This window comes from Rhinoraja longicauda, chromosome 19 (assembly GCF_053455715.1).
Source record: "Rhinoraja longicauda isolate Sanriku21f chromosome 19, sRhiLon1.1, whole genome shotgun sequence".
NCBI classification, from domain to species: Eukaryota; Metazoa; Chordata; class Chondrichthyes; order Rajiformes; family Arhynchobatidae; genus Rhinoraja; species Rhinoraja longicauda.
The window spans coordinates 33,808,306-33,835,916 of NC_135971.1; the positions used below are offsets into that span (position 1 = coordinate 33,808,306).

Genomic DNA, 27,611 nt, shown 5'->3' on the forward strand with positions numbered 1-27,611 from the left:
GGCGCAATGCCATCGTTTTACTCTTCACCGTGTCCGGCACCTCCATATTACTCCAGATGACGGCTACGTTGACTTTGATCTGCACTCGGGTCACCGTCAATTTCGTTGGCGCGGATCTCACGAGCCCCTCGCACATCGCCAACGAAGTAGGAATCTTACTTATTCGGGTCAGCTGCTGCGTGAACACTTGTATCTATGCAATGACCCAACGCAAGTTTAGAGAGCAGCTGAAGAACGGGATCAAGATTCTAACCCGTGTCATTATTAACCCCATGAAACAGGCGAAGCAGTGAGCCGTGAGTTGGAATTTAATGTTGACGCCTCTGATTTCTCTATTTCGCTCACCGAACTTCACCATTCAGTGGAAGCCCCGGATCCGACACATTACGTTTCAATTCCCTCTACAGATGTTGTCCGCCTCGTTCAGTTCGTCCAGCACGTTGTGTTTTGCTCAAGACTCAATCGCTCCTTGTATATCGATTATATGCCCCATTTCCGTTTGGAGCGGTTTAGTTGAACAGGAGACTGCATAACTTATACCCGGGAATATGGATAAAACATGTGCCACCGCATCACGGTTAACCACTTGGTCTTCTGTAGAATATTAACGAAGCGCTGGGGGAACTCAGCGGACCGAACAGCATGTGCCTATTATGAGAGACCATAGACAGGGTTGGCTGGATAGAGAATGGACACAAAATGCTGGAGTAACGCAGCGGGACAGGCAGCATCTCTGGAAAGAAGGAATGGGTGACGTTTCGCGTCGAGACCCTTCTTCAGACTGTACTCCAGCATATTGATTTAAACCAGCGTCTGCAGTTCAATCCTGCACATTATGTCAACGCATTCCTTCTCCAGAAATGCTGCCTGTCTCGGTGAATTACTGGAGCATTTTGTGTCTACCTTCCATTTAAACCAGCACCCGCAGTTTGTTCCTACACAAGGACTAGAGGATATCGCTTTAAAGTGAGGGGGGACATTTTAAAGCAGATCTGCGGAGCAGGTTTTTTACGCAGAAAGTGGTGGTTGGAACGCGCTGGCAGGGGTAGTGATGGAGGCATAAATGAAACGACCATTTAGAAGTCTTTTGGATCGGCACATGGATGTGCAGGGAGCGAAGGGATGTCAGCCAAATTGAATCCCACCGCTCCTCTCGACACCCGACTGTTTGCCCGCCGCACATGGCCGCGTTTCTTTCTATTTTCCGACTACATGCGTATCCAAATAGCTGTGATGGCCAAAGCAGTCTTTCGAATTAAGTTAATGCAGTTTACCATAAAGGTTGAGCAAAACACAAAGTATTGGAGTAACTCAGCGGGCCAAGCAGAATCTGTGGAGCGAAATGATCCGGGAATTAAAGTAGTACTTTAAAACCAACTTAAAAATACCGAATCGAAACCCCTTCTATCCATTTTAGAATTGTATTCCGTATTCGATTGCTGCTTTGTGGTAAAAACACAATGACATCAATGGTAAAGTTAAAGAGAAACATGACTTCCTGCCGTTGAAGAGACTTCCTGCAGCTGATCAGGACGGGGTGGGGGGGGGTGAACCATTGGTTCAAGCGTGGAACAGCGGGCGGGATGTTATCACCCTCTTGATTTCGCCAAACGCAAAGTGCTGTACTAACTAACGGGTCAGGGAGCATCTGCAGGGGCAATGAATAGGCGACATTTCCGTTTCAGATCCATCTTCCGTCTCTTTATTCGGCCAGCTCGTCCAAAGGAAAAATACAATAAAACGAATTTACATTTCAATTAAATGATATTTTCTTTAGCCTGAAAATGATTAATTTGATTTGTTTTCTTGTTGTTCAGAGCACCTGCTTGGTCAAACATGGGAGAATAGTTCAAAGGATGAGGGGGGGGGGGGGGGAGAGGGGGATATGATGATTGTGGAGGTTTGTGTTTTGTGACTGGAAGTCTGTGACGTGCGGGTTACAGCAGGGATCGGCGCTGAGTCTGTTGTTTGCGATTTCCATTGATAAACTAAATACGAATGTAGGAGGCATGATTAGCTAAGTCGCGATGGCAAGGACACTGAGACGGAGAATCGGCGTAATTCTGTTGCCTTGCACTTCACGGTGTCAGGAACCTCCATATTACTGTGTTGGTGCGGTTGGGAATGCTTCCAAGATTGCGCCCAACACAGACGACTATTTGCGTGCCAGCCACAGAAGCAGATATACAAACACACATTACAATCGCTCCACACTCTTAAATCGATGTAAATGAATTGATTGCAATCATGTCTTGTCTTTCTACTGACAGGTTAGCATGCAAACAAAAAGCTTTTCACTGTACCTGCTGTATATATATGCTGTATATGACAATAAATTAAACTGAAACTGACTTTTGCAAGTCAAGTCAACTTTTGCTTTTAATACGCTCAAGTATACCACATACACCACAACCAGAGAGCAGTGCTGAACTACGATCTACCTCTTTGGTGACCCTCGGACTATGCTTGGTCGGACATTGCTGGCTTTACCTTGCACCAAATGTTATTCCCTTATCGTGTTTCTAAACTCTGTAAATGGCTCGATTGATATCATGTGTTGTCTTTCTGCTAACTTGCGAACATGTATTGTATTTCTACATGCAACAAAAGCTTTTCACTGTTCACTGACAAGAAACTAAACTGAAGTGCGGTGAGGCACAGGTACAATGGAGAATATTGCTTCTGAAGGGTCTCGAACCGGAACGTCACCCATTCTTTCTATCGAGAGTTGCTGCCTGTCCCAAAGAGTTATTCTAACATTTTGTGCCTACAATGGAACGTCCATTCATCTTCCTCAGCGTCGGGTCAGGGTGAGGGAAATTGGGTACCAAGGGACCTGTATTCCAGAAAAGAATCCAAACACGGTACGAGAGACCATCACCACTGACCACCGTATCCTGCCAAGCACTCAATGAACCAACCACCTTGCACAGCCATGGTCTAGGTGACGTGGAATAACTCATATTTTATGATATTTTTATGTGATGTATTCTTGCTTTGAATATGCCAGCAAAACTGCAGCAAGCAGGTATTTCACTTGTTCCTTTACTGTTGCAAATGACAATTAAACACTCTTGAATCTTACCCAATGTCCTGACCAGCGGTCATCATTATTAACCATATTGTTATTCACTTTGTGCAAACTGACAGCAACAATGACTTTGTCAGCTGCAAGGGTAAACTTCTTACGGATTGAAGAGAGCTATTTAAAAATTACATAAAAAGTTTAAATCTAAGTGCAAACTCTGATCAAATCTCAGGCGCGACCCAAATTCTTACACACAGATGCTGATTGGCTGGGTAAATGTAAAAAATGTCCCTAGTGGGTGTAGGATAGTGTTAATATCATATCATCATATCATATATATACAGCCGGAAACAGGCCTTTTCGGCCCACCAAGTCCGTGCCGCCCAACGATCCCCGTACATTAACACTATCCTACACCCACTAGGGACAATTTTTACATTTACCCAGCCAATTAACCTACATACGGGCGGCACGGACTTGGAGGGCCGAAAAGGCCTGTTTCCGGCTGTATATATATGATATGATAAGGAACCCAGTCAGGACAGAGAACAATACCCCAAATAATTAAACAACCTGAAAAGCCCAGAGATGCTCCAGTGGTTCCAAGGACGGCAGATAGAGTGAGGGCATTCTGAGTGCAGTCATGTCCTTGCAATTTTCATTGCATGTGGTCTAACTGTGGCACTGAGTGATGGTTACAAACAAGACACAATAAACTGTGTTGAATAATTTGAAAAAACATTTCTTCACACAGAGTGGTGAATCTGTGGAATTCTCTGCCACAGAAGGTAGTTGAGGCCAGTTCATTGGCTATATTTAATAGGGAGTTAGATCTTGCCCTTGTGCCTAAAGGAATCAGGGGGTATGGAGAGAAGGCAGGTACAGGTTACTGAGCTGGATGATCAGCCATGATCATATTGAATGGCGGTGCAGGCTTGAAGGGCCGAATGGCCTACTCCTGCACCTATTTTCTATGTTTCTATGAAAAGTGAAGGGCATGAATAGAGTGGATGTGGAGAGGTTGTTTCCACTAGTGGGAGGGCCTTGCGCCAGAGGCCATAGCCTCAGAATAGAAGAACACACCTGTGAAAAGATGAGGAGGAATTTCTTTAGTCAGAGGGTGGTGATTCTGTGGAATTCATTGCCACCGATGGCTGTGGAGGTCATCACTGCATATTTTTAAGGAGGAGATTGACAGATTCTTTATTAGTAAGGGTGCCAGGGGTTATAGCGAGAAGGCAGGAGAATGGGGTTGAGAGGGCAAGATCGATTAGCCATGATTGAATGGCGGAGTAAACGTGATTCTGCTCCTAAAACATATGAAGCAGCGAATGCTGGAATCTTAAGCAAAAAAACAAAGTGCTGGAGGAACTCAGCGGGTCAAGCGGCAGGATTGGACAGATGATGTTTTGGGTCAGGAACGAACCCGAAATGCTTCCTGTCCATTCCCTCCACACATGCTGCCTGACCCGCTGAGTTGCTGCTCAAAGGTATTTATTCACAAAATGCTGGAGTAACTCAGCAGGTCAGGCAGCATCTCAGGAGAGTAAGAATGGGTGACGTTTCGGGTCGTGACCCTTCTTCAGACTGCAGAGTTGCTGCAGTGCTTTCTCCCTTCACGGTTCAGAATATCGGCTCAAGTTGTGGAGAGAGGGACAGGATTGAAAGCTCCATCACATGACTGAGAAGCGACCCAACATCCAGCTATAGTAAACTTTAGAAAATGTTGATACCAATCAAAACAAATCTGCTGAACTGACGAAAGTATAAAACACATGTTAAGTGCCACCACCTTTTCCCTTGACAGAAATCTTTCACAGCCACTGTGTATTTCCAACATTTCCTATTTGTTTCCTGGACATTCGTATGTCCGGGACTGTCGTATGTTGAAAGGCTGGAGCAATTAGGCTTGTATACACTGGAATATAGAAGGATGAGGGGGGGTCTTATTGAAACATATAAGATAATTAGGGGATTGGACACATTAGAGGCAGGAAACATGTTCCCAATGTTGGGGGAGTCCAGAACAAGGGGCCACAGTTTAAGAATAAGGGGTAGGTCATTTAGAACGGAGATGAGGAAGAACTTTTTCGGTCAGAGAGTGGTGAAGGTGTGGAATTCTCTGCCTCAGAAGGCAGTGGAGGCCAGTTCGTTGGATGCTTTCAAGAGAGAGCTGGATAGAGCTCTTAAGGATAGCGGAGTGAGGGCGTATGGGGAGAAGGCAGGAACGGGGTACTGATTGAGAGTGATCAGCCATGATCGCATTGAATGGCGGTGCTGGCTCAAAGGGCTGAAGGGCACCTATTGTCTATTGTCTATTCCCAGGTCTCTTTGTCTCCGCAGTAGCCTCAGGGAAGACAAGAGGTTGTACATAGTCAGACTGACCAGGGAACTCATAGGTCTTGTTCCCAGCCTGCAAGGAATCAGCCGATCTCAGTCACTGCTCCCGCAGAGAAGACAGATGTGCTCAGTAATGCAATCCTGGCCCATGTTTGATGCTTAAAATTCCAACTGAATGGATGTCATGATCCCACGGAATGTCAGAACCCGATCCAGGTCCCGTTGAAGAACACCATTAAAATCACTTCCAGGATAATAATGTTGAAATTCATCGACCGCGATAGTCCACAAACTAGTTCAGCTTCAAACCTCAATCAGAGGCCTACCGACAGTCTTCATTGCATGCATCTATACATACACACACGTGTAACGCACACAGGGCCGACACACACACGTGCACACACATGCATATCTGCACGCACCCACACGTTCACTCACACTCGCACATGTACATACATGTACACACAAATGCATAACGCACACAGGGCCGACTGACAGTTCACCATCAAAGGTGATCGTTGTATGGCAGTGTTCATTGGATACATCTGTATACACACGTAACATAGACACACACGTACATACATGTACACACACATGCAAAATGCAGACAAGGCTGACTGTATACACACACGGACACTCACGCGCTCACACACGTATGATGGATGCATCCGTACACACACACACACACATGTAACACACACAGGGCCGAGCGACAGTTCACTATCAACGGTGATCGATGTATGGCAGTGTTCATTGGGTACATCTGTGCACACACTCAAACACACACAAGCGTAACACACACGGGGGTATGAAGAGAAAGCAACTTCAGATCCTGATTCCTGGGATCGCGGTGAATCACTGTGACTGTAAGCGGCTCTCACTGTCTGTCGGTCAGTCAGATCTGAAATCAGTTCTTACGCACATCTTCAACTTGCCTCGGTGGCTGGAGACGACGATTCTTGCTCTGTTGCACCAGTCACTGAAAACAAAGGAACACAACTAGTGAGTGATGTTGGAGGGGGCACAGCCGAGAGGGAAACAGACAGTAATAAATTATTGGGGGACGCACACAGTAATGTGTCCAGAGTACACATGGTGCAAAACGGTAAAACAATATTTGAGAGAACATTCAGTAATAAATCATGATAGAGGGCTCGGTAAGTCCCACTGAGTTGCTCCAGCATTTTGGTCAATAAGTATCAGACGGCCTGTCTATCAGTGGAAAGGTAATCTTCTGATAGATAAAATGGTGAGAGGTGCAAAGTTTCAAGGAGATGTGCGAGGCAAGTTGTTTTTCTCGTTGTCACTTTACACGGAACGTACTGAGTGCCTGGACTATGCAAGGGTGGTGAATCTGTGGAATTCTTGGCCACAGAAGGCTGTGGAGGCAAAGCAGTGAATATATTTAAGGCAGAGATAGATAGATTCTTGATTAGTGCGGGTGTCAGAGGTTACGGGAGATTTCAATATGCAGGTAGACTGCGAAAGTCAGGTTGGTACTGGACCCTAAGAAAGGGAGTTTGTAGTGTGCCTCCGAGAAGGATTCTTAGAGCAGCTTGTACTGGAGCCCACCAGGGAGAAGGCAATTCTGGATTTAGTGTTGTGTAATGTACCGGATTTCATAAGGAAACTCAAGGTAAAGGAAACATTAGGAGGTAGTGACCATAATATGTTTTAATCTGCTATTTGAGAGAGAAGGTAAAATCAGAAGTGTCAGTATTGCAGTTGAACAAAGGGGACTATGGAGGCATGAGGGAGGAGCTGGCCAAAGTTGACTGGAAAGGGTCCCTAGCAGGGATGATGGTGGAACAGCAATGGCAGGAATTTCTGCGAATAATCCAGAAGATGCGGGATCATTTCATTCCAAAGAGGAAGAAAGATTCTAAGGGGAGTAAGAAGCAACTGGGTCTGACAAGGGAAGTCAAGGACAGTATAAAAATAAAAGAGAAGACTTATAACATAGCAAAGATGAGTGGGAAGCCAGAGGATTGGGTAACTTTTAAAGAACAACAGAAGGTAACTAAAAAGGCAATACTGGGAGAATAGATGAAGTACGAAGGAAAGCTAGCCAAGAATATAAAGGATAATAAAAGCTTCTTTAGGTATGTGAAGAGGAAAAGATTAGTGAAGACAAATGTGGGTCCCTTGAAGACAGAAACAGGTGAATTTATTATGGGGAACAAGGAAATGGCAGACGAGTTGAAAAGGCACTTTGGTTCTTTATTCACTAAGAACGACACAAATAATCTCCCAGAAGTACTAGGGTACAGAGGATCTAGGGTGATGGAGGAACTGAAGGAAATTCACATCAGTCAAAATATCACGTTGGGAAGACCGATGGGACTGAAGGCTGATAAATCCCCAGGGTCTGGTCTGCATCCCAGGTTAGTCAAGGAGGTGGCTCTAGAAATCGTGGACGCATTGGTGATCATTTTACAATGTTCTATTGATTCTGGATCAGTTCCTGCGGATTGGAAGGTAGCTGATGTTATCCCACTTTTTAATAAAGGAGGGAGAGAGAAAACAGGGGATTATAGACCAGTTAGCCTGGTGGGGAAGTTGCTGGAGTCAATTATTAAAGATGTAATAACGGTGAATTTGTGGAGCAGTAACAGGATCGGTCCAAGTCAGCATCAATTTATGAAGGGGAAATCTTGTTTGACTAATCTTCTGGAATTTTTTGAGGATGTAACAAGTAAAATGGATAAAGGAAATATAGTGTATCTGGACGTTCAGAAAGCCTTTAATAAGGTCCCACACAGGAAATTAGTGGGAAAAATTAGAGCACATGGCATTGGGGGTAGGATATTGACATGGATCGAAAATTGGTAGGTAGACAGGAAACAAAGGGTAGGAATTAACGGGTCCTTTTCAGAATGGCAGGCAGCCACTAGTGGGGTGTCGCAAGGCTTAGTCCTGTGACGGCAGCTATTTACAATATATTTTCATGATTTAGATGAAGGAATTAAAAGTAACATAAGCAAATTTACAGATGACACAAAGCAGGGTGGCAGAGTAAACTGTGAAGAGGCTATGAGGATGCAGGGTGACTTGGGTAGGTTGGGTGAGTGAGCAATGTATGGCAGATGCAGTATAATGTAGATAAATGTGAGGTTATCCGCTTTGGTGGCAAGGACAAGGCAGATTATAACCTGAATGGTACCAGATTAGGAAAAGGGGAAGTGAAACGAGATGTGTGTGTCCTTGTACATCAGTCACTGAAAGTAAGCATGCAGGTACAGCAAGAGGATTTGAGTAGAGGAGCAAAGAGGTCCTTCTGCAGTTGTACAGGGCCCTGGTGAGGCCATACCTGGATATTGTGTGCAGTTTTGGTCTCCAAATTTGAGGAAGGACATTCTTGCTATTGAGGGAGAGCAGCGTAGGTTCACGAGGTTAATTCCCAGGATGGCGGGACTGTCATATGACGCAAGAATGGAACAAATGGGCTTGTATTCACAGGAATTTAGGATCAGAGCAGATCTTATAGAAACATATAAGATTATTAAGTCAAGTCAAGTCAAGTCAATTTTATTTGTATAGCACATTTAAAAACAACCCACGTTGACCAAAGTGCTGCACATCTGATTAGGAAAAAAAAAAAGAAACATACAGTGGCAGTCAGCCAAGACATTGGACAAGCTAGATGCTCCCGATGTTGGGGGAGTCCAGAAACAGGGGCCACAATTTTAGAATGAGAGCTAGGCCATTTAGAACTGAGATGAGGGAAAAACTTCTTCACCCAGAGTTGTGAATTTGTGGAATTCTCTGCATTAGAAGGCAGTAGAGGCCGATTCACTGGATGTATTCAAAAGAGAGTCAGATAGGGCTCTTAGGGCTAGCGGAATCAAGGGATATGGGGAGAAGGCAGGAACGGGGGAGATTGTGGATGATCAACCATGATCACATTGAATGGCGCTGCTGGCTCAAAGGGCCAAATGGTCTGCTCTTGCACTAATTTTCTATGTTTCTCTGTTATGGGGAGAAGGCGGCACGGTAGCGCAGCGGTAGAGTTGCTGCTTTACAGCGAATGCAGCGCCGGAGACTCAGGTTCGATCCTGACTACGGGTGCTGCACTGTAAGGAGTTTGTACGTTCTCCCCGTGACCTGCGTGGGTTTTCTCCGAGATCTTCGGTTTCCTCCCACACTCCAAAGACGTACAGGTATGTAGGTTAATTGGCTGGGTAAATGTAAAAATTGTCCCTAGTGGGTGTAGGATAGTGTTAATGTGCGGGGATCACTGGGCGGCACGGACTTGGAGGGCCGAAAAGGCCTGTTTCCGGCTGTATATATATGATATGATATGATATGATATGAAGGCAGGAGAATGGGGTGAGGGAGAGATGAATCAGCCATGATGAATGGCGGAGTAGACTTGATGGGACAAATTGCCTAATCCTACTCCTGTCACATGATCTTATGAACCATATGTGGCGGTAGAGGTAGATGTGATAATGGAGTTTACGAGGCAGTAGATAGGCACATGGATATGCAAGGAATGGGGAGATATGGATGATATTCAGGTAGATAAGCGATGGTCTTGTCATCATGTTCATTGTGTGCTGAAGGGCCTGTCCTTGTGCTGTGCTGCTCCATGTTTTGTGTGTCGTTGCTTCACTCTCTCTGAGACTGCGTCGCTACAAACCATTGGTTTCGGTGACTTGCACCTGGCCACCTCTGGCCCAGATGTCGGTGACGGCCGTCATGACCGCCAGGCACCTGCCAAAGTCTTCGGCCGGACACCGGGCGGCGAGGGAGGAGAGTTTGCGAGCTACCTTGAGGGCCTGGCGGTATCGCTCCTGCTGCACCTTGGCCCGATCCCTCGGCGACGCGGGCGGGAGCTGACCGCCGAGGAAGTGCCCCTGCGTCCAGCGAGCGGCGCAGAGTGAGGGCTCAAAGAGGTCGGAGCCCAGGAGCCGCCGGAGAGCCAGGACGTGCCGGCAGGGGAGCCTCATGGAGGTGCGGAAGGCACACTGGCAGCTGGCCTGGTCCGTCACCAGGGCCCGGCGCCGGCACACGGGCCAGGCCCTCTCGGCCTCCACGCTGAGAAAGGAGACCGACTCTGCTTCCTGCAGCTCCGTCCGCACCCGGCGGAAGGCGAAGTCGGTGAGCAGCGCCCGGTAGGAAGACTCCGCGGAGTTGTCCTCTGGCCCTGCGGGGGGCTCACTCTGCAACACTCGCTGGTCGCACTCGGCCCGCACCGTGTCCACGGCCTTCAGGAGGTCCCGGGTGAAGGAGGTCACGTTGGAGAAGTCCTCGACCGCGGCCGCCAGCCTCTGGCTCATCACCTGCACCCGCTGGAGGGTGCTGGTGAGGTAGCTCTCGTTCTCGTGCTTGAAGCCCTCCACCCACTGGCGGCGGGACCCGTGCCACGTCTTGTGGAAGTAGTCGACGGCGCTCTCCGCGTTGGAGTCCAGCAGCTGGCGGTACAGCAGGTCGTAGTCCTCAGTCGACGTGGCGTAACACATACTGTGCAGGATCTGCAGCAGCTGGCTCCTGGCGGGAAGAAAGGGAAGAGGAGACAAGGTGAGGAACCTCCCGGTGCAGCACGGTGGCGTAGCGGTAGAGTTGCTGCCTTACAGTGCCAGTCCCAGGATCCATCCTGTCCACAGGCATTGTCTGTGTGGAGTTTGTACGTTCTCCCTGTGACCATGTGGGTTTCCTCCGGGTTCTCCGGGTTCCCCCCAAGTTCCAAAGACGTGCAGGTTTGTACGTTAATTGGCCTCTGTAAATTGTCCCGTGTGTCGCCCAGAACTAGTGTGAACCAAAGATACTAGAGGAACAAGATGGACCACTCCGTTGGAATCGCCTATACTGAAGTGTAGTGTGTAAAGGAGCGGAACATCCGCCATTTTAGTAAGCAAAACCTGCCGTTCGTTCTGCCTCTCGCAGTGTAATCAGTGTTTTGGGGGAACAGTATGTGTGATGATACCATTAAAATGCAGAAAATAACTCATCTATCAATTCATACATTTTTGTTATTTTTTCTTTTAAAATGTTTCTGCAATTTTCTGCCAACTAAAATGGTGCCATGTCCTTCTACGATTTTTAACGTCGAGTGGTCTATCTTGTTCCTCTAGTATCTTTGGTGTGAACGGGTGATTAATGGTCGGCGTGGACTCAGTGGGGCAAAGGGCCCGTTTCCAATCTGTATTTCCGAAACTAAACCAAACTCTCACCTCAACAGTCCCCAGCGGCTACAAGAAAAACTCCACCGTTTCTTTCCTTACGAAAAATAAAGTGACCTCCTCAATGACTAATGAACAGTGGAGTCAAACAGCACGGAAATAGGCCACTCGGCCCAACTCGTCCTTGCTGACCAACATGCCCCATCTAATGCTGACCAAGATGCCCCATCTAATGCTGACCAAGATGCCCCATCTAATGATGACCAACATGCCCCATCTAATGCTGACCAAGATGCCCCATCTAATGCTGACCAACATGCCCCATCTAATGCTGACCAAGATGCCCCATCTAATGCTGACCAAGATGCCCCATCTAATGCTGACCAAGATGCCCCATCTAATGCTGACCAGATGCCCCATCTACAGAAAGGGGAGAGGAGGGGGCAAAAGGGGAAGGAACAGGCAAAGGGGGAGAGGAGGGTGGAAAGGAGGGAGAGTGGGGCAGGGGTAGACTGGATTGTGCAGACCATGTTGAGGAATGAGTCGCACCCTTATCTGACCCACGCCGTGACAGGAGGAGGAATATTTGGGATAACCCAACCTCCCCCTCCCCCGCCCGCTCCGGTCCCACGACGGAATCACGATGCCAGAGCTTATTGTTGCCCGATGGTGGAGGAGAGGAGGGGGAGGAGAGCAGAGGGAAGGAGAGGAGGGGAGGAGAGGAGGTGGAAGATGAGAGGGGGAAGGAGGCGAGGAGGGGGAAGAGGGGAGGAGTGGGTGAAGTGGGTGAGGAGGAAACAGGAGTAGGGGAAAGGAGAGAAGGGGCGGAGGAGAAGGAGAGAAGAGGGAGAAAGAAAGAAGGGAAGGAGGAGCGGGTAAGAAAGAAGGAAAGAAGAAAGAGAGAGAGGGCAGAGAGTGGAGGAGATGGGACATGGGTAGACTGGATTGTGCAGAGGGATGAGAGTCACAACTTTACCAAACCAACACAATCTGACAGGAGGAGGAATATTTGGGCCCCCCACCCGCCCGCTCCGCTCCGGCCCCACGAGGGAATGGCGGTGCCAGTGCTTACTGTTGCCCGGCGGTCACGTGCAGCTTCTCGGCGGTCACGTGGTCCTGGAAGACGCTCAGGGTGTGGGCGAGGCAGGCCAGCGGCTTGCAGTGGGGCAGCACGTCGGTCACCAGCTCCCCGTCACACGCCTGGCCGCCGACCACCACCGCCCGCATTCCCTCCGCCGCCGGGTTCTTCTGCCTGAAGATGCGCAGAAGCTGCCGGACGGTCTCGCGCTCCTCGCTCTGCAGGAACCACAGGCACGCCAGCTCGCTCTCCCCGTTGCCGTCGATGGCCAGCAGCAGGTAGGTGGGCAGCCACAGGCCCGCCCAGCTGTAGGTGGCGCCCACCAGCAGCACCTCGGGGAACCTCTCGAAGGTCTGCTTCATGCGGCCGTCCTGGTAGTAGATGGCCTGCAACACGTTGGCCTTGTTCACCACCACCACCACCGTGCCGTCTGCAAGCAAACGCAGACAAGAGTTATAGAAACACAGAAAATAGGTGCAGGAGGAGGCCATTTGGCCCTTCGAACCAGCACCGCTATTCAATGTGATCATGCCTGATCATCCACAATCAGTAACCGGTTCCTGCCTTCCCCCCATATCCCTTGATACCACTAGCGCCTAGAGCTCTATCTAACTCTCTTTTAAATTCATCCAGTGAATTGGCCTCCACTGCCTTCTGTGGCAGAGAATTCCACAAATTCATAACTCTCTGGGTGAAAAAGTGTCTTCTCACCTCAGTTTTAAATGGCCTCCCCTTTATTCTTACACTGTGTCCCCTGGTTCTGGACTCCCCCAAAATTGTGAACATTTTTCCTGCATCTAGCTTGTCCAGTCCTTTTATAATCTTATACGTCTCTTTAAGATCCCCTCTCGTCCTTCTAAACTCCAGTGAATACATCCCCAGTCTTTCCTCATATGACAAGAACAGGCAGAACAAGGGACTGACCCACTCTCACCCTGGCCACAAACTCTTTGAAGTAGAAACACAGAAAATAGGTGCAGGAGTAGGCCATTCGGCCCTTCGAGCCAGTACCGCCATTCAATATGATCATGGCTGATCATCCAGAATCAGTACCCTGTTCTGGCTTTCTCCCCATATCCCTTGATTCCATCAGCCCTAAGACCTACAGTGCATTCAGAAAGTATTCTGACCCCTTCACCTTTTCCACATTTTGTTACATTACAGCCTTATTTTAAAATGAATTAAAAAAAAATTTTTTAAATCGTCAATCTACACGCAATACCCCAGAATGAAGAAGCGAAAACAGGTGTTTAGAAACTTTTGCAAAGTAATTTAAAAGAAATAGCTGAAATATCACATTTACATAAGTATTCAAACCTTTGCTATGATGCTCAAAATTGAGCTGAGGTTCATTTTGTTTCCATTCATTATCCTTGAGATGTTTCTACAACTTGATTGGAGTCCACCAGTGGTAAATTAAATTGATTAGACATGATTTGAAAATGCACACACCTATCTATATAAGATCCCACAGTTGACAGTGCATGTCAGAGCAAAAACCAAGACATGAAGAAGAAGGAATTGTCCGTAGATCTCCGAGACAGGATTGTGTCGAGATACAGATATGGGGAAGGGTAGAAAACACTTTCTGCAGCATTGCAGGTCCCGAAGAGCACAGTGGCCTCCATCATTCTTAAATGGAAAAACTTTGGAACCACCAGGATTCTTCATAGAGCTGGCCACTCGGCCAAACTGAGCAATCAGGGGAGAAGGGCCTTGGTCAGGGAGGTGACCAAGAACCCGATGATCACTGACATAGCTCCAGAGGTCCTCTGTGAAGATGGGAGAAACTTCCAGAAGGCCAACTTTATCTGCAGGACTCCACCAGTCAGGCATTTATGGTAGAGTGGCCAGACGGAAGCCATTCCTCAGTAAAAGGCACATGATGGCCTGCTTGGAGTTTGTCAAAAGGCACCTAAAGGTCTCACTGACCATGAGAGATAAGATTCTCTTGTCTGATGAAACCAAGATTGAACTCTTTGGCCTGAATGCCAAACGTCACGTTTGGGGGGAGCCAGGCACTGCTCATCACCTGGCGAATACCATACCTACGGTGAGGCATGGTGGTGGCAGCATCATGTTGTGGGGATGTTTTTCAGCGGCAGGAACTGGGACACTAGTCAGGATCAAGGGAAAAATGAACAGAGCAAAGGAAAGAGAGATCCTTGATGAAAACCTGCTCCAGAGCATTCTGGACCTCAGACTGGGGAGGAGGTTCACCTTCCAACAGGACAATGACCCCAAGCACACAGCCAAGACAACGCAGGAGTGGCTTCATGACAAGTCTGTGAATGTCCTTGAGTGGCCCAGCCAGAACCCGGACATCTCTGGAGGGACCTGAAAATAGCTGTGCATCGATGCTCCCCATCCAACCTGACAGAGCTTGAGTGAAGAATGGGAGAAATTACCCAAATACAGGAGTGCCAAGCTTGTAGCATCATACCCAAGAAGACTTGAGGCTGTAATCACTGCCAAAGGTGCCTCAACAAAGTACTGAGTAAAGGGTCTGAATACATTTGTAAATATGATATCAGTTCTTTCTTTTTAATTACTTTGCAAAAAATTCTAAACATCTGTTTTCACTTTTTTTATCATAGGGTATTGTGTGTAGATTGATGATTTAAAAAAATAATTAATCCATTTTAAAATAAGGCTGTAACGTAACAAAATGTGGAAAAAGTGAAGGGGTGTGAATACTTTCTGAATGCACTGTATATCTAACTCTCTCATGAAGCCCTCCCCTCTGGGCACATCCTGACACAAAAACAGCCTCTCCCCACGAGTGGTAGCTCTAGTTAACAACCACTCTACACCACTACATTCTGGTCTGTAAGCCAAACAATTATGAACTCTCCAAGTGCATTTTAGATATTTACACGTGCAATATTAAGCAAAGCTGCCACATTACTCTTGCACTTTTTTTTACATTGTTTAATTATAATGTTTTTTTAATTGTCTGCTGTCTTGTGTTTTTATCACGTGTAGTAAAGCACCAAATCAAATTCCTTGTTTGTGTACAAACTAGGCCGATAAATTGAGTCGGATTCTCAAATGGATTCTGAACAAAGCACTGGTAACGCACAGTGGCAGTGGTGAGGTACGTTTGCCTTCATCGGTCGGTGCACCGAGTACAAGAGTCAGATAGTCAAGATGCAGCTCTATCAAACTCCGGAGAAACAAGGATCTGCAGATGCTGGTTCATGACAAAAGACAAAGTGCGAGAATAACTCAGCAGGTCAGGTAGTATCTCTGGAGTTTCCCCTCGCCCCTGACTCTCGGTCTGAGTAAGAGTCTTGACCTGAAATGTCTCCGATTCTTTTTCTCCAGAGATGCTGCCTGACCCGCTGAGTTACTGCAGCGTTTTGTGTCCATCTCCAGTGTAAACAAGCACCTACAGTTCTTTCCCACACATGTCTGGAAAACATGGATACGTGATGTATCAGGTCGGGACCCTTCTTCAACTAATTGTGGCAAGTCGGGGGGGGGGGGGGGGGGGGGGGAAGAAAGCTGGAAGAGAGGTGGGGGCAGGACAAAGCCTTGCAAGTGACAGGTGGAGGAAGGGACTGCAGATGCAGCCTGGGTGGGGTTACAGGAGGGAAGAGTCATCTGAAGAGTGCGTGGCACGATCCAAGAGCGATCCCATGAGAAAGTATTGGGGACACAGCTGTAGAGTTGCTGCCTTACAGCGCTACAGACCCGGGTTCCATCCTGACTGTGGGTGCGGTCTGTATGGAGTTTGTACGTTCATGGATTTTCTCTGGGTGTTTCGGTTTCCGCCCACACTCCAAAGACTTGCAGTATTGTAGGTTACTTGGTTTCAGTAAGTTGTAAAAAGAAATGGCCCCTTGTGTGTGTAAGTTAGCGTACAGGACCATCGCTGGTCAGCACCAACTCGGTGGGCCGAACGGCCAGTTTCCGCGCTGTATCTCTGAAGTGTAAAAGTCATTGACTATCCCAGGGGAGAGGAGGGAGTGATCTAGTGACAAGACAGTGCACTATCATGAGATGGGGGAAGGAGGATCCACACCCAATCCTCATCCATTTATTTGGAATATTGGGAGCAGTCCTGGCCCCATGTCTAAGGAAGGGTGTGCTGGCGGTGGAGAGGGTCCAGAGGAGGTTTACCAGAATGATACCAGGAATGTCTGGGTTAACATCTGATCAGTGTTTGACGGCACTGGGCCTGTACTCGCTGGAGTTTAGAACGATGAGGAGGGGCCTCGTTGAAACTTACCAGATAGTGAAATGCCAGGGTAGAGTGCATGTGGAAAGAATCTTTCCACTCGTGGGAGAGTCTAGGAATCATGGCTGATCTATCTTTCCCTCTCAACCCCATTTGCCACCCTAACGAATGAAGAACCTGTCAATCTCTGCTTTATAAATAGCCACAGACTTGGCCTCCACAGCCATCTGTGGCAGTGATTTCCACAGATCCATCACCCTCTGACTAAAGAAATTCCTTCTCATCTCCTTTCTAAAGGAACGTCCTTTTATTGTGAGGCTGCACCCTCTGTTCCATCACTCTCCCACTAGTGGAAACATCCTCGCCACATCCACTTTATCCGGTCCTTTCACTATTCGGTAAGTTTCAGTGAGGTCCCCCCTCATCCTTCTAAACTCCAGCGAGTACAGGCCCAGAGCCATCAAATGCTCATCATACGTTAACCCAATAAAGGGGTGATCCGCATTATTCCGGAATGAAGGAAGGATGCAGGATACCCCAGGACAAGAGAGGGAGTGGTGCAAACCTGGAGCAGCCGGTTAGGCCTGGGACAAGCGAGGACACCTTCACCTACCTTGATTCTTGATCAGTCCGGGTGTCAGAGGTTATGGGGAGAAGGCAGGAGAATGGGGTTAGGGGAGAGAGATAGATCAGCCATGATTGAATGACGGAGTAGACCTGATGGGCCGAATGGCCTAATTCTACTCCTAATCCTTATGACCTTACCCTTGACGGCTGCCAGTGTGGGCACCATCATCTCCAAGTCGGTTTTGTTGGTCTTGAACTCGTCCCATTTCTCCTTGCGTGTGGGGCTATGGGCATCCTCATCAGCGAGCACCTTGCCGGCAACCTCCCCCAGCTGCACCTGGACACCCGCTCCATTACTCCGCAGCGAGACGATGGAAGTGGGGTCCACGCGCAGCGCTGTAACAAAGTGCCTTTGGTGCCGGAGCCTCTCCTCCTCTTCCTGTGGGGTACAAGCAAGGTCCTAGGGTCAGTTCATCCGGTTTGGAGGTCAATTGTCCTCTGTAAATTGCCCCGAGCGTGTCGGGAGTGGGTGAGAAAGTAGGACAACATAGAACCAGTGCACACAGGTGGTCGATGATCAGCGTGGACTAGGTAGGCCTATGTTTCCATGCTGTATCTGTAAACTAAACTCAGATTCCGTATTAGAACACAGAACAGCACAGGAATGGGCCCTCCAGCCTACATTATCTGTGCCAAACATGATGCCAAGTTGAACTGATCTCATCTCCCTGTACATGATCCATATCGCTCTATTCCCTGAACTTCCATGTGCCTTTCCCAAAGCCTCTTAAACACCACTATCATATCTGCATCCACCACCATCTCTGGCAGTGCATTCCCAGCCCCCACCCCTCTCTGTGTAAAAATCTTGCCTCGCACATTAAACCTCCCCCCTCTCACCATATCACTCTGCCCTCTAGTGCTGGACATTTCCACCCTGGGGACAAGCCTCTGATTGCCGACCTTATGTGTGCCTCTCAAAACTTTATATACTTCCATCGAGTCTTCCCTCAACCTCTGACGCTCCAGAGAAAATAACCCAAGTTTATCCAACCTCCCACTGTAGCTGAAACCCTCTAATTCAGGCGGCATTCTTGTAAACCTGCTCTGCACCCTCTCCAAAGCCTCCACACCTTTCCTGTAATGGAGCGACTGGAACTGCACGTAATACTCCAAATGCAGTCTAACTAAAGCCCTATAGAACTGCATCAATGACTTGCTGACTCTTATATTTAATGCCCCTAGCACAGAATCCAAGCACATCACACGTTTCACCCATACTGGTTAACATATGATGATCGTTTGTCAGCACTGGGCCTGTACTCGCTACAGTTTAGAAGAATGAGGGGGGACCTCATTGAAACGTAATGAATAGTGAAACGTTTGGATAGAGTGGATGTGGAGAGGACGTTTCCACCAGTGGGAGAGTGTCAGACTAGAGGCCGTAGTCTCAGAATTAAAGGACGTTCCTTTGGGAAGGAGAGGAGGAGTTTCTTGAGTCAGAGGGTGGTGAATCAGTAGAATTCTTTGCCACAGAAGGCTGCGGAGGCCAAGTCAATGGATATACTTTTACGGCAGAGATAGATGGATTCTTGATTAGTGCGGGTGTCAAGGGTTATGGGGAGAAGGCAGGAGAATGGGGTTAGGAGGGAGAGATAGATCAGCCATGATTGAATGGCGGAATAGACGATGGGCTGAATGGCCTAATTCTGCTCCTATCACAAGACGCCTTCTTCCCCACCCTATCTACTTGTGCTGCCTCCTTCAGTGAGCTATGAACTTGAACTCCAAGATCCCTCTGCACATCAATGCTGTTAATGTTCATTGCATTAACTGTATACTCTCCTTGCATTTAACCTGTCAAAGTGCATCACCTCACACTTGCTCAGGTTAAACTCCATCTGCCATTTCTCCGCCACTTTCTGCAGCTGGTCTACGTTCTGATATCTACTGACAGCATTTCTCGTTGTCTGCAACTCCTAATTTTGGTGTCATTAGCAAACTTACTCACCAACCCATCTACATTTACGCCTCGGTCAGATATATATATATAATACAAAATCTCTCTAACTCTGGCCCCAGCCCATTCCTGAGTTTTTATCCCTGTCCAATTGACTTTGCCTTTAGCAACTATTTGGAACTTTCTCCCTCTATCTGTCTCTGCACCTCCACAACTACCATGGGGAAAAACAATCGGACCATATTCCCCATCTAGTTTAGTCTAGTTTCTTGTCACGTGTACCAAAAAGCTTTTTTGTTGCATGCTACCAGTCCGCGGAAAGACTATTCATGATTACAATCAAGCCGTCCACAGTCGAAATGTGTTGGAAGGAACTGCAGATGCTGGTTTAAACCGAAGATAGATACAAAAAGCTGCTGTAACTCAGCGGGTCAGGAAGCATCAATCTGAAGATGGGTCTCGACCTGAAATTTCACCTATTCCTTTTCTGGTCTGAAGAAGGGTCTTGACCCGAAACGTCACCTATTCCTTTTCTCCAGAGATGCTGTCTGACCTGCTGAGTTCCTCCGGATTTTTGTGTTTAAGCCGTCCACAGTGTACAGACACAGGGTAAAGGGAATAATGTTTAGCATCAGATAAAGTCCAGTAAAGTCCAATTAAAGATAGTCCGAGGGTCTCCATTCTATGCCTCTCATGAACAGATATACTTCTCTCAGATCACCCTCAGACACTCTTGCCTCCTTAAACCCCATTATAAGACAATCATTGAAATCCACCAACTCCACCTAAGTTATAGGTCATCTCCAGAATCCCTGCTAAGGCAGTTCACATCAATTACTTTGATAATGTCCCTGAAAGCTGGAGATATTTTTAGTGCGTTAGAACTACGTAAATAAAACGTGTTACTGTGAGGGAAATGACTAGTGATATTGAGTGTATCAGTCTGACTCTGTTAAACAATGCCAAAGTTGTCAGAGTTCAGAGGCTGGATTGATATCCCAGTGGGGGAGTGTGATATCATCCCATAGAATCACACCGGCTCTTCCACCGACATTGTCGGCAATGACCATCAAGCACCCATCTTGTTCTGTTCTATGTGTCGGGGCAGCACGGTGGTGCAGCGGAAGAGTTGCTGTGTTACAGCGCCAGAGACTCGGGTTTGATCCTGACTACGGGTGCTGTCTGTACGGAGATTGTACGTTCTGCCCGTGGGTTTTCTTCGGGAGCTGCGGTTTCCTCTCACACTCTAAAGATGTACACATTTATAGGCTAATTGGCTTGCTAAAATTGAAAGTTGTCCCTGATGTGGGTAGGATAGCTTAATGTGCATGGATTGCTGGTCAGCCTGGACTCGGTGGGCTGAAGGGCCTGTTTCCACGCTGTATGTTTAAACTAAACAGCAGATTCTAGTTTACGCCAATTCTAGACACAAAAAGCTGGAGTAGCTCAGTGGGTCAGACAACATCTCTGGAGAAAAGAAAAAGGTGACATTTCGGGTCGAGACCCTTCTTCAGACCAGCCAGGAAGGATCCGAAACGTCACCTATTCCTTTTCTCCAGAGATGATGCTTGACCCGCTGAGTTACTCCAGCTTGTTGTGTCCATCTTTGTTGCTATGTATTATGTTTTCTTGAGCCAATTCTGCACAAATCCCATTTTATTGCAACCTACAGCTTTAAGTCCCACCGATATGTGTTGGTGCCACAGGTAACATTCTCTCACAGGCAAAGACCAGGGCAGAGAGACAGAGTTCTGATAAACTCTTTATAAATAATTACGTGGACATATTCTGGACGGCATGGTGGCGCAGCGGTAGAGTTGCTGCCTTACACCGCTTGCAGCGCCGGAGACCCGGGTTCAATCCCGACTACGAGTGCTGTCTGTGTGGAGTTTTTACGTTCCCCTCTGTGTGGGTTTTCTCCGAGATCATCAGTTTCCTCCCACACTCCAAATATGTACAGGTGTCGAGGTTATTTGGTTTGGTGTATGTGTAGATTGTCCCGTGTGTGGAGGATAGTGTTAATGTGGGGGGGGTCGCCGGTCGGCGCGCACTCGGTGGGCCGAAGGGCCTGTTTCTGTGCTGTATCACTGAACTAGGATATTCAACCGCCCAGGATCCAAGGCTGGAACCGAGCGTGTACAGAACTAGTAGAATGCTCTTTGAAAACGTGGAGAGGTGGGACAACACACACACACACAGACACCCCCCCCCCACACAGAGACACAGACACACACACAGACACCACCCCCGCCCCCCCCCCCCACACAGAGACACAGACACACACACAGACACACACACTGTGCCGACAAACTGAAGCAGTGGCAGATCCAACAACTCCACCTGGCTGGTGTGTGTGTGTTCTGCTTTTACCTGCGGCACCGTGTGGTTATGCGATTCATTCATCTCTTTCACCACAAACTTGTTTCCATCCGCAGAAAGCCGGACTTTAATGGCACAGGGACACTTCATCTTGTTGGTTCTGAAAAAGACAGTGGGAGGCAGTGTGTAAGCCAACTGGGTGAAGACCAGCAAACGATAGACACAAAATGCTGGAGTAACTCAGCGGGTCGTGCATCATCTCTGGAGAAAAGGAATAGGTGACGCTTCGGATCGAGACCCTTCTTCAGTTTTGTTTAGTTCAGTTTATTGTCACGTGTACCGAGGTACAGTGAAAAGCTTTGTTGCATGCTAACCAGTCAGTGGGAAGACAATACATGATTACAATCGAGCCATTTACAGTGATTTACATCACAAAGGAATAACATTTAGTGCAAGGTAAAGTACAAAGAAAGATAGTCCGAGGGTCACCAATGAGGAAGATCACAGTTCAGGACTGCTCTCTCGTTGTGGTAGGATGATTCAGACCAGCAGTGTATGGCTATCTTTTACAATCATCACAGAATCCAACAGAAATATTCCATTGACATTGGCCATGAAGCAGTGTGAGTGGGAAGACAAGATGGTGTGCTGAATGACTGCCCTTTGACTGATAATAAACTCTTTCACAAACTGGGGGGACTTGAAGCAACAGCTGCAATAAAATGTGATTCATGCAGGATTGGTGTAAGATAACATAGTACATAACAAAGGAGATGGACACAAAATGCTGGAGTAACTCAGTGGGTCAGGCAGCATCTCTGGAGAAAAGGAATAGGTGACATTTCTGGTTGGGACCATTTATCAGACTGAGAGTCAGAGGAGAGGGAACTAGGGGGATGAAGGGTTACAAAGAACAAATGAATGAAAGATATGAAAGAACAAATCAAAGCCAGCAACAATGATAAAGAAAAGGTGGAGCCCACAATGGTCCATTGTTGGCGGTGGAGAAGGTGATAAGAAGTTGATACAAACAGTGAAACTAAGCAAGACGACAGTGAAATTAATAGGACGACGAGAATGGGAGAAACTTCTAGTTTACCTCCCCCCTGACTCTCAGTCTTAAGACGGGTGTCAAACCGAAACGTCACCTATTATTTTTCTCCAGAGATGCTGCCCTCCCCGCTGAGTTACTTCACCATTTTGTGTCTATCTCCAGTGTAAACCAGCATCTGTAGTTCCTTCCTACACATAGTACATAACAAGCTGGGTGCTTGATGGTCATTGCAGGCGGAAGACCCTGTGTGATTTAATGGGATAATATCACGCTCCCCCACTGGGATATCAATCCAGTCTCTGAACCATAAAACACAAACTATCAAATTGTCAATTGTCCCAAGTGTGTAGGCAGTGGATGGCAAAGTGGGATAACATGGATAATACCGTGTCCCTTGTGTTAACACGGCAAATTGTATGTGACAAGTGGAATAGATAGGGTGAATGCACAAATCTTTTATCCAGGAGAGGGGAATCAAGATCCAGAGGACAGTTTAACATGAGAGGGGAAAGATTTAAAAAGAATGTAAGGGGTAACCTTTTCTGCACAGTGGGTGGTAAATGGAACTAGCTTTTAGATGAGGTAGTTGAGGCAGGTACTCTAGCATTTAAAAGACATTTGGAAAGGTACATGGATAGGAAAGGTTCTGAGGGCAGGTGGGACTGGTGTACATGGGTCATCTCGATGAGCATGGGCAAGTTGGACCGAAGGGCCTATTTCTGTGTGGGATGACTCTACCACTCTATACAATCCCAGCGAGTCGTAGGTGTGGGTAGGAATGGGAAAATGTGTGGTGGGCGAGAGAGAAGGAGGGAGAGAGAGAGAGAGGTAGAGAGAGAGGTAGAAAGGTACAGGAGAGGTAGAGAGGTGGAGACGGAGAGAGAGAAAGGGAGAGAGGTGGAGAGAGGGAGAGGTGGATGTGAGACGGGGAGAGAGGTGGGGAGATACACACACACACACACACAATCAAAGATGAACAAAGAGTGCAAAAGAGAGAAAAAAATTAACAGAGGGGAGAGAGAGACAGAGAAAAAAAAGAGAAAGAGACAGACAGGGGCAGCAGAGGAGCTGCTACCTCACAGCGCCGGAGACTCAGGTTCGATCCTGACTACAGGTGCTGTCTGTGTGGAGTTTGTGCGTCCTCCCTGTGACCACGTGGGGATTTTTCCAAGTGGTTTCCTTCCACATTCTAAAGACGTGCAGGTTTGTGGGTTAATTTGCTTTTGTAAATTGCCCCTCGTGTGTAGAGAGTGGATGAGAAAGTGGGATAACATAGAACTAGTGTGAATGGATGATTGGTGGGCGGTGTGGACTCGATGGGCCGAAAGGCCTGTTTCCATGATGTAACTCTAAACAAAACTAACTACCCGGCTAAACATATTATTAAATTTAAAAGGATAAAAACATCTTTAAATAAGAAGGTAGGAAACAGGAGCAGGTGTCGACCATGTTCCATGTTCTCCCACTTTGTCATCCACTCCCGACACACTCGGGATGATTTACAGAGGGCCAATTAACCAAGAAACCTGCACGTTTTGGATATGGGAGGAAACTGAAGCCCACAGAAGAAACACAGCTGGTCACAGAGAGGACGTGCAAACTCCACACACGGAGAGCACCCGTGGTCAGGATGGAACCGGGATCCCCGGCGTTGTGAGGCAGCGGCTCTACCAACTGTGCCGCTGTGCCGCCCCTGCAAGTATTTCCTCACCTCTGGATTGTCCGTTTGCCGGATCCTTTGGTCTTGAATAACTTGCCGCCGTGAATGCACGCGTAGTCGATCTCGGCAAAGTTCAGCGCGTCGTTCATCGGGTGCTTGGGTGCCCGACGCCGCTGAGCCTTGATGGTCCGTGAGTGCCTGGTCCACATCTGCACGGAGCTGTCCCTCTGGTAGCGCCGGTACTCCCGGTGCAGCTCGCTGTAGCTCGAGAACTCGGCGCCCACTCGGAAACCCGCCACCTGGGACATGGCTGCACGTGGGTCAGATGGAGTTGGCAGACTGATCCCACCTGGAGAGCGGGCACTGAGAATAGACCACAGACAGCAGCTGCAGGTCAGCCAAGGTAGAACGCATCACAACAGCTCATATATAGAGTTCAAGAACAGCACGGTGGTCCAACTGTAGAGTCACCGCCTCACAGCGCCAGAGACCCAGGATCCATCCTTTGCTCGGATGCTGTCTTTACAGTTTACTTTAGAATTCAGAGAAGAAACAGGCCCTTCAGCCCACTGAGTCCGCGCCAACCAGCGATCACCCCGTATACTAGCACTATACTACATGATAGGACAATTTACCATTTTACAGAAGCTAATTAACCTGCACGTCTTTGAAGTGTGGGAGAAACACAAGATCTCAGCAATGCAATTCTCAGCATTGGGAGGAAAATCACGGGATTGTGGATCGGGGTTGGGTGCAATCCTTGATTCAGGTAGGCTGCAAGTTCCTGGGATTGGGATAATCGCCCGTGTGTGGGTGGGGGGTAATTCTCTGGGTTGGAGTAGGGGCATCTTGCAATGCTCAGCATTGGGATTGAGATAGCATTGGGATAAATCAATCCCTGATTTACATAGGATGCTCATTACTGGGAATGAGATCAAAATTGCCCGTGTGTGGGTGGGGGATAATTCCTTGCGTTTAGGGGAGGTGCATCTTGCGATATTCCACATTGGGATAGGGAACAATCCCTAATTTAGAAAGGATGGATATTTCTGGCATTGCAATAATAATTGCCCGTGTGCAGGTGGGGATAATTCCCTGGGTTGGGGGGAGGGGCATCCTGCAATGCTCAGCATTGGGAGGGATATCTGCGGGATGGAAGATCATAATAAATCCCTGAAATCAGCAGATGAATATTCCTGGGATTGGGATAATAATCGCCCTTGTGCAGGTATGGTGGTAATACGCGAGTTCGGTATCTCAACTGCGCATGCCCAGGTCATAGGTCACTCGCGCTAAACATTCTCGCCGGCTGAGCTGCTGCGCGTATACAGACCTGCTTTTCATCCGTATTTTCCAGTTTTGCTTCTTCGAGGTAACAAAATGCTGCTTTCAAAACTATTAACTAGGCGCATTTACGGTTAATTTGTACAAAACTACATTGATTTTGTTGGTTTTATTGCTTTGTGCTTCGGTGAGTGAGCAAAGCCATGCCAATTTTTGTTTGTATTGTAACTTGTACCGGTATGTAATGGGCATGCTTACAAGACCCTATTTGACTTAACATATGATTGACTTTATTATATATTTTGTTTTATATGTTACTGGGCAAAGCCATGCACATTTGTGCAACTTTGGGCTGTGGGAGTAGCACGTATCACCTGAATAAGTGGATGCAGAATGTGTGTGACAGCCACAACTGTCAATTTGCAAAGGGAAACTGTTTCTGCCCACCTCCCTTCAAACACTAGGAAAAAAAACTACAGTTGCTAGTTTAAATCGAAGGTAGACACAAAATGCTGGAGTAACTCAGCGGGTCAAGTAGCACCTCAGGAGAGAAGGAATGGGTAATGTTTCGGGTAAAGACCCTTTTTCAGAAGTCTGAAGCGAGATACCTAACTCGCTTATTCTCCAGACTTCTGAAGAAGGGTCTCGACACAAAACGTCACCCATTCTTTCTCTCCCGAGATGATGCCTGACCCGCTGAGTTACTTCAGCATTTTGTGTTTACCTTCGATTTAAACCAGCATCTGCAGTTTATTTTCCTCGAGTTTGAAGGCAGGTGGGCAGAAACAGTTTCCTGTTGCAAATTGACAGTTGTGGCAGTCACACACATTCTGCATCCACTTATTCACCAGTCCAAAGTTGCACAAATGCGCATGGCTTTGCCAGTAACATATAAAACAAAATAAATAACAAGGTCAATCATATGTTAATTCGAATAGGGTCCTGTAAGCATGTCCATTACATACTGGTACAAGTTACAATGTAAAATAAATTGTCATGATCTCGTTCACTCACCGAAGCATAATGTAATAAAACCAACAAAATCATCATAGTTTTGTACAAATTAACCATATATACACCTAGTTAAGTTTTGAAAGCAGTATTTTCTTACCTTGAAGAAGCAAACCTGGAAAATACCGATGAAACGCAGGTCTGTATACACACAGCAGCTCGGCCAGCGAGAATGTTTAGCACAAATGACCTATGACCTGGGCATGTGCAGTCGAGATACCGAACTCGCTTATTCTCCAGGTTTGCACTGGGAGCATCCTGCAAGGACCCGCATTCAGAGGGAAATCCCCGGGATGGGAGCTCTGGGGGGGGAGGGAGGGAGGGGCAATCCCTGATTTAGATAGGATGGAAATTCGTGGCTTTGGAATAATAACCACCCATGTGCGGTTGGTGGGATAATTCCCCAGGTTTGGGGAAGGGGGCATCTTGCAATGTTCAACATCGGGATAGGGGGTCGGGATCAATCCCTGATTTAGATAGGTTACAAATTCATGGGATTGGGATGTAAATGCCCGTGTATGTGTGGGGGATAATTCCCTCGGTTTGGGGAAGGGGGCGTCGTGCAATGCTCAGTATTGGGATGGAAATCCGCGGGATAGTAGATTGGGATCAATCCCTGAATGAGGTTGATGCAAATCCCTGTGATTGGGATGAAACTGCCCGTGTGGGGGGGGGGGGGGGGGTTAATGAATGGGGACGGGGGGGGGGGGGGGGCAGCTGCAGCTGCAGCTCCAGCCCGGTGGTCGCGGTGGAGGATTGGGACGATCCCGGATCCCTGGGCCCAGGGATGGGGTTTCCCGCGTATTTGGCGGCGTCTGACGCGCAGCCGCGGCCCCGGCGCTTTGTGGCGGCTCCGCTCCGCTCCGGGCCCGGCCCGAGGTTGGCGCATGCGCTGCCGGCACACGGGCACCGCTCTCAGAGCCCCCGGGTCACCTACCGGTCAACACTGAGCGGCCCCGCCCCCCCCCGCTCTCTCTCTGGGTCACTCTCCGCCCCCACCCC

The 27,611-nt window shown here is 47.9% G+C and overlaps 1 protein-coding gene across 1 annotated transcript; it reads right to left on the minus strand.

Annotated features, from left to right (window-relative positions):
• Window positions 1-6,118: 6,118 nt before the first annotated feature.
• Window positions 6,119-24,622, minus strand: LOC144602770 (zinc finger SWIM domain-containing protein 1-like). Its single transcript, XM_078415904.1, has 6 exons — window positions 24,366-24,622; window positions 21,652-21,760; window positions 17,520-17,760; window positions 12,566-13,001; window positions 10,011-10,861; window positions 6,119-6,347 (listed from the first exon to the last, which is right to left on the minus strand). The coding sequence occupies exons 1-6, from the start codon at window positions 24,620-24,622 to the stop codon at window positions 6,295-6,297; spliced, it is 1,947 nt and encodes a 648-aa protein (XP_078272030.1). The 3' UTR covers window positions 6,119-6,294.
• Window positions 24,623-27,611: the final 2,989 nt, after the last annotated feature.

Coding starts and splice junctions, on each gene's coding strand:
- LOC144602770 (XM_078415904.1), bottom strand. CDS start 24,622: ATGTCCCAGGTGGCGGGTTTCCGAGTGGGCGCCGAGTTCTCGAGCTAC. Junction 17,761..21,651: donor ATAACCACACGGTGCCGCAG/GTAAAAGCAGAA, acceptor TGTACCCCACAG/GAAGAGGAGGAGAGGCTCCG. Junction 13,002..17,519: donor CACACTGGCAGCCGTCAAGG/GTAAGGTCATAA, acceptor GTTTGCTTGCAG/ACGGCACGGTGGTGGTGGTG.